Here is a 7,500-nt window from a genome sequence, read left to right on the forward strand (position 1 = left end):
GCTGTCGGTGCTCCGTCTTCGGCCTGGGTCCAGGGAGACTCCGCGCTTTTATTCCAGCTTCCACGGGGCTCCACGGAGCTCCGCGCCAACCGGAGCAGCCACCAGGCCCATCAGATGGACCGTGGAGACTCACCGGCCGAACGGGAAGCCACAGCGTGAAAGCCCCGCTTCTCCAGGACAAAGTGCAACTTTTTGCCGAAAAAGCGCTAAAAACGGCCGAAAATGGGGGAAAAGAGGGCTGAGACCCGCTTGGATGGCCTCCCGAGACTTCAAGGATCATGAAAATATGTCTAAGTGTTGAAACACTTAGTCATTTTTCCGCCCAGACCCTCTTTTCCAACTCTCTCCTGATATCGTTCCGGCAGTGATTTTCTTTATAAGGGCCCGAAAAGCGTTTTGACTTTCACTCCCAGAACGCCCCCCCCGTCGTGGGGGCAGTACTGCTTTTTTTAAAACCCCGTATCTCCCTCATTTTTAAAGATAGAACCATGCGGTCTTCACCGGGCTGCTCTTCGGGCTCCGGAGATTCGAACCATATCCGGTTTTCCCGGATAAAACGCATTTTTGACCGATTTTTGGAGCTCATTTCCCGGTAAACTGCTTTCGCTTCTACCGCCGGCTGGGAAGGTCCTAGAGACGATCCGAGACCACCACCGTGTTCCCCGCGGTCCAAGCTTTCAGCCAATATATGGTTTGCCTGGGTGCAGTGCGTTTTTAAGGATCGAACCGGAGCTCCGGAGGTCCAGACCGGGGATCCGCGGCAGAGCTATCCGGGAGGGCCGCGCTAGCAGGCGGACGAAATCTGCAGCTGCTCACCGCCGAGTCTCCCCCTCTGGAAGTCCGGTTTTCGGACCTCCACCCAGGCTTCCGGGACCGACACCCTCGTGACCGGGGCCGTCTCAGGAGCTCGATGATCCGGGTCTCGGGTCGGTGGGACCCCGGGAACCGGACCGGAGGTCCGGTTGGGCCCAAAACGGTTAAAAATTCGTATAAATTCGGGGGAACGTCCCAGCGGAAATCGGAGACCACCACAGCCATCAGCGGACCGGCCCGGATCCGACGGTGTGCGGCTCGCCCGGGTTCCGGTCCGTTTGGACCGACTTATCGCGGGGCAAAGCCGGCCCGGTTTGACGCTAATCGGTTACAAATTCGTAGTAATTCGGGGGCACGTCCTAGAGACGAACCAAGACCACCACCGTGTTCAGGAGGCCCGGAGCTTTAATACGGTATGCGGCATGCACGTATTGGGGGCCCCGATCTCCAGGGTAGGTCGGGTCTCCAGGGGGGCTCAAAGTCTGGGGCCCCCTAGGGCCTGGATCCCGGCCCTGGGGGGCGGGGGGCCCGGACCAACGGTGGCACACGGTCCGGGGGAAGGCCCCGGACCGGCCCACCGAGTTGGAGACCCCTGGCTCTTATGGTTGGGTCTCCAGGGGGTCTCAAAGTCTGGGGCCCCCTAGGGCCTGGATCCCGGCCCTGGGGGGCGGGGGGCCCGGACCAACGGTGGCACACGGTCCGGGGGAAGGCCCCGGACCGGCCCACCGAGTTGGAGACCCCTGGCTCTTATGGTTGGGTCTCCAGGGGGTCTCAAAGTCTGGGGCCCCCTAGGGCCTGGATCCCGGCCCTGGGGGGCGGGGGGCCCGGACCAACGGTGGCACACGGTCCGGGGGAAGGCCCCGGACCGGCCCACCGAGTTGGAGACCCCTGGCTCTTATGGTTGGGTCTCCAGGGGGTCTCAAAGTCTGGGGCCCCCTAGGGCCTGGATCCCGGCCCTGGGGGGCGGGGGGCCCGGACCAACGGTGGCACACGGTCCGGGGGAAGGCCCCGGACCGGCCCACCGAGTTGGAGACCCCTGGCTCTTATGGTTGGGTCTCCAGGGGGTCTCAAAGTCCGGGGTACAGACCAGGAGCCGGGCCTGGAACAAGAGGCACCCGACACCCAGGGAGAACCAGGCTCTCCACACCCACCTGCGCACCCACACTTAAGCACCCCTCCTCGGACTACACCCCTCCAGCACGCAGGCCCTGGAGGGTCGTGCCCCTGGTAAGGCAGGGACACTTAGAGTTTAGAGGGTTGGGGTTCCAGCCTGGATGTCCAGCCCGTAGAACGGGAGCTGGACGTACAGCCCGGGGTTCCAGCCCGTAGAACGGGAGCTGGACGTACAGCCCGGGGTTCCAGCCCGTAGAACGGGAGCTGGAGGTACAGACCGGGAGCCGGGCCTGGAACAAGAGGCACCCGACACCCAGGGAGAACCACGCTCTCCACACCCACCTGCGCACCCACACTTAAGCACCCCTCCTCGGACTACACCCCTCCAGCACGCAGGCCCTGGAGGGTCGTGCCCCTGGTAAGGCAGGGCTCGGTGTGTGTAGGAAGAGGGGGTTGGATGGTGGGGCGATTACGCCCCTGTATTGGTACCATCTAACTCTAACCCTACCTATGGCGAACGGCCAATGTCCGCGGTTGGCGCTGCCCTGCCTCCGCTGACGCTGCCAGGGCGTACGTGAGCGCTGCCCTGCCTCCGCTGACGCTGCCAGGGCGTACGTGAGCGCTGCCCTGCCTCCGCTGACGCTGCCAGGGCGTACGTGAGCGCTGCCCTGCCTCCGCTGACGCTGCCAGGGCGTACGTGAGCGCTGCCCTGCCTCCGCTGACGCTGCCAGGGCGTACGTGAGCGCTGCCCTGCCTCCGCTGACGCTGCCAGGGCGTACGTGAGCGCTGCCCTGCCTCCGCTGACGCTGCCAGGGCGTACGTGAGCGCTGCCCTGCCTCCGCTGACGCTGCCAGGGCGTACGTGAGCGCTGCCCTGCCTCCGCTGACGCTGCCAGGGCGTACGTGAGCGCTGCCCTGCCTCCGCTGACGCTGCCAGGGCGTACGTGAGCGCTGCCCTGCCTCCGCTGACGCTGCCAGGGCGCTGATTAGCCGGAGGGCACCGGCTGCGCCCCGCCAATTGGCCTCAATAGGCTGCACCTGCTGCGCCCCGCCGTTCCCCTGCAGCTAATTGGCCTCAATAGGCTGCACCTGCTCATTCCAGCCCCGGCAGCCGGACAGAGACGCTTCTGCTGGAGGTTTTGAGCACCGGGGAAGCTTCCAGATGCCAAACCATCGACCCTACAGACGCTGCCCCATCTGCCGCAGTAAGTTTGCCCAGCTGCCGAAGCATTTAGAGCGAGTTCACCGCGTTTTGAACCAGGCGGAGCGGAAAATCCTGCTGGCTTTTGCCCACGGGCGAGTCAACGTCCGGGGAATGGACTGCCCTGTCCGGGGCTGCACCTACAGAGGTCCCAGGGTCGACCGCCACCTCTCCGCCGGTCACGGGGAGCTGGAGGTCGAGACGATAAGGGGGCACCTCCGCAGCCTTCACTGGAGGGCCACCATCCACGCTCTCTCCGTACTGAGGTCCACGGAGCCCACGCCACGGCTGGCTTCCGAGCTGGACCTGCCGGACCAGCAGCAACCAGCCCCAGACTCTCCTGGGGAGGACGGAGACGTGTCCTCCTCTTCTCCGGGGACCGCCCTGGAGCCTCTTTCCGGTAGGGATTCTCCGCCTCGCTCCCACAGACCTGGTTCTCTGCCCGCATCGCCGCCCCCTGGTTCCAACGCCTCTTCTCCTCCTCCTCCTCCTGGCTCCACGGCCAGCCCTCCTCCTCCTCCTCCTCCTGGTCCTGGTGGTCCTGGTTCCGACCCCGGCTCTCCCCCTCCTGGTCCTGCTTCCAACGCTGGCTCTCCTGCCCCTGCCGGGACGCGGCCAGAGGCGGAGACGAGCGACTCTGACCCTCCGGCCGGCTCCAGCAGCACCAGGGCGGTCCGAGGGCTTGCCCTGCTCCCCTTCGCACCGCTAGTGTTCCCCGCTGCCGTGGAGAGCTACTTGGAGGAGTACCACACGCACCTCCGTGGGGCCCTGCCCACCCCGCAGCACTGCATGAACGCGCGCTCCAAGCTGGGCCGGATCCGGAGCCTTCTCTCCTTCGTGGCCCGGGGGAAACCTCTCAACGCCACCTGGGCGTTCATGCATGACCTGGAGAAGATCCACGCCTTCCCACAAGCCCTGAAGGACAGGAGGAGAGCCATAACAACAGTCAAGGTCTACCTGGTGAACTTCTCGCAGTTCATGGACTACTTCTCCGAGACCCCGCCGAGGGGCTGCAGGCTGACCAAGAGACAGATCAGGGGGGTGAGCAGGGCGGTCAGAGCGGACCTCCAGCAGATCGTGACCGAGGTAACCCTCCACCAGATCTCCGTGAAGCGCTCCAAGGCCAAGAGGTCCATCAGCAGGAAGCAGCTGCGGAGGTGCAAGAGCCTGGCCACGGCCACCATCCCTGTGCTCCTCGGGAAGCTGGAGGCGGCACCCTCGAACGTCCAGCTCCGCCACAGGCTCTACGGCTACCTGGCCTGCTACCTGTCTGCTGTCTACGGCCACCGGCCTGGGGTGCTGACCAACATGACTGTGGGGGAGCTCCAGGAGGCGATGGAGGATGCTGAGGAAGGATCTCCAGGCTTTGTGATCAATGTAAGTGGATCTACGAGAACCAGGGGCATGGAGCTCCGGGCAGAGAACCAGGCGCACTGAGCTCCATGCTCCTGGAGCTCATCTCATCTCATCCCTTCTCAGGTGAGGAACCACAAGACCAACAGGGCCTTCGGGGCGGCCCAGCTGTTCCTGACCCACGCCGAGTTCAGCTGGTTCGTCCGGTGGCTCTCCGTCCGGAACACGCTGAACCCACCGTGCCGGTTCCTCCTCTTCAGCAGCAACCAGAAGCGGATCGCCAAGCTGACGCGGTTCTCCCAGTGTGCCTGGACGGAGATGGGGCTTCCAGGCCGGCCGACCATGACTGATTTCCGCAGCGCAGTGGCCACACACGTGGGTAGCACATTTCTCCGGTCGGAGGGGGGGGGGGGAAAGAAAAAACCACCAGGTTTTTTAATACATTTTTATTCTGTTTTTCAGGCAAGGGATGCACACAGCAGCGAGGTCAGGGGACAGCTTGCCCGGGTGATGTGCCACGACACCAGGACCGCGGACAGGTTCTACGCCAACCAGCTCACGGCGGAACAACTGGCGGACATCCGGAGCAAGTTTGACCGGGCCACAGCGCCACAATCTTCCTCTCCAGGCTCCGGGGAAGCCAGCCCACCACTCCCCCCCCGGCAAGGTGACTCCTCTTCGGACCTGGCCTCCTCCACCACCCCTGGGGACTCGGAGAGAGAGACGGAGGAAAACAATTAAAAATGTTCAATAAAGATGTTAAATGTGAAACAACCGCATCTCTTTAATTACCTGGGCTGGGGAGGGAGGGTAGGTTGGGGTAGCTCCAGGCCCTGACCTCCAGGAAGAGAACCAGGCATGGAGCTGCAGGCCCTGACCTCCAGGAAGAGAACCAGGCATGGAGCTGCAGGCCCTGACCTCCAGGAAGAGAACCAGGCATGGAGCTGCAGGCCCTGACCTCCAGGAAGAGAACCAGGCATGGAGCTGCAGGCCCTGACCTCCAGGAAGAGAACCAGGCATGGAGCTGCAGGCCCTGACCTCCAGGCAGAGAACCAGGCATGGAGCTGCAGGCCCTGACCTCCAGGAAGAGAACCAGGCATGGAGCTGCAGGCCCTGACCTCCAGGAAGAGAACCAGGCATGGAGCTGCAGGCCCTGACCTCCAGGAAGAGAACCAGGCATGGAGCTGCAGGCCCTGACCTCCAGGAAGAGAACCAGGCCTGGAGCTGCAGGCCCTGACCTCCAGGCAGAGAACCAGGCATGGAGCTGCAGGCCTTGACCTCCAGGCAGAGAACCAGGCCTGGAGCTGCAGGCCTTGACCTCCAGGCAGAGAACCAGGCCTGGAGCTGCAGGCCTTGACCTCCAGGAAGAGAACCAGGCCTGGAGCTGCAGGCCCTGACCTCCAGGCAGAGAACCAGGCCTGGAGCTGCAGGCCTTGACCTCCAGGCAGAGAACCAGGCCTGGAGCTGCAGGCCTTGACCTCCAGGCAGAGAACCAGGCCTGGAGCTGCAGGCCTTGACCTCCAGGCAGAGAACCAGGCCTGGAGCTGCAGGCCCTGACCTCCAGGCAGAGAACCAGGCCTGGAGCTAAAGGCCTTGACCTCCAGGCAGAGAACCAGGCCTGGAGCTGCAGGCCTTGACCTCCAGGCAGAGAACCAGGCCTGGAGCTGCAGGCCTTGACCTCCAGGAAGAGAACCAGGCCTGGAGCTGCAGGCCCTGACCTCCAGGCAGAGAACCAGGCCTGGAGCTGCAGGCCTTGACCTCCAGGCAGAGAACCAGGCCTGGAGCTGCAGGCCTTGACCTCCAGGCAGAGAACCAGGCCTGGAGCTGCAGGCCTTGACCTCCAGGCAGAGAACCAGGCCTGGAGCTGCAGGCCTTGACCTCCAGGCAGAGAACCAGGCCTGGAGCTGCAGGCCTTGACCTCCAGGCAGAGAACCAGGCCTGGAGCTGCAGGCCCTGACCTCCAGGCAGAGAACCAGGCCTGGAGCTGCAGGCCCTGACCTCCAGGCAGAGAACCAGGCCTGGAGCTGCAGGCCTTGACCTCCAGGCAGAGAACCAGGCCTGGAGCTGCAGGCCTTGACCTCCAGGCAGAGAACCAGGCCTGGAGCTGCAGGCCTTGACCTCCAGGAAGAGAACCAGGCCTGGAGCTGCAGGCCTTGACCTCCAGGCAGAGAACCAGGCCTGGAGCTGCAGGCCTTGACCTCCAGGCAGAGAACCAGGCCTGGAGCTAAAGGCCCTGACCTCCAGGCAGAGAACCAGGCCTGGAGCTGCAGGCCTTGACCTCCAGGCAGAGAACCAGGCCTGGAGCTGCAGGCCCTGACCTCCAGGCAGAGAACCAGGCCTGGAGCTAAAGGCCTTGACCTCCAGGCAGAGAACCAGGCCTGGAGCTGCAGGCCTTGACCTCCAGGCAGAGAACCAGGCCTGGAGCTGCAGGCCTTGACCTCCAGGAAGAGAACCAGGCCTGGAGCTGCAGGCCCTGACCTCCAGGCAGAGAACCAGGCCTGGAGCTGCAGGCCTTGACCTCCAGGCAGAGAACCAGGCCTGGAGCTGCAGGCCTTGACCTCCAGGAAGAGAACCAGGCCTGGAGCTGCAGGCCTTGACCTCCAGGCAGAGAACCAGGCCTGGAGCTGCAGGCCCTGACCTCCAGGCAGAGAACCAGGCCTGGAGCTGCAGGCCTTGACCTCCAGGCAGAGAACCAGGCCTGGAGCTGCAGGCCCTGACCTCCAGGCAGAGAACCAGGCCTGGAGCTAAAGGCCTTGACCTCCAGGCAGAGAACCAGGCCTGGAGCTGCAGGCAGGCACACCCAGAACACTTACCCACATCCAGGCTTTGCTCCGGGGAGAGAAACAGACAGTCAGACCCATCCAGAGAACCAGGCTCTCCACACTCACCTGTGCACCCACACTTAAGCACCCCTCCTCGGACTACACCCTCCAGCACGCAGGCCCTGGAGGTTCGTGCCCCTGGTAAGGCAAGAGGGGGGGGGGCTGAGGCCTTGGGCTCACCAGGGAGGGGTTCTCCTCC

At 64.1% G+C, this 7,500-nt stretch overlaps 1 protein-coding gene across 1 annotated transcript; it reads left to right on the top strand.

Annotated features, from left to right (window-relative positions):
* The first annotated feature begins 2,834 nt into the window (after positions 1 to 2,834).
* Positions 2,835 to 5,253, top strand: LOC148160798 (uncharacterized). The gene is made up of 3 exons (XM_088015009.1): positions 2,835 to 4,503; positions 4,606 to 4,854; positions 4,942 to 5,253. Exons 1-3 carry the CDS (start codon positions 3,088 to 3,090, stop codon positions 5,218 to 5,220), a joined length of 1,944 nt encoding a protein of 647 aa, XP_087871135.1. The 5' UTR covers positions 2,835 to 3,087; the 3' UTR covers positions 5,221 to 5,253.
* Positions 5,254 to 7,500: the final 2,247 nt, after the last annotated feature.

This window comes from Poecilia mexicana, unplaced genomic scaffold (assembly GCF_051168715.1).
Source record: "Poecilia mexicana isolate PSO_F unplaced genomic scaffold, ASM5116871v1 scaffold_2, whole genome shotgun sequence".
In the NCBI taxonomy this organism is placed as follows: domain Eukaryota; kingdom Metazoa; phylum Chordata; class Actinopteri; order Cyprinodontiformes; family Poeciliidae; genus Poecilia; species Poecilia mexicana.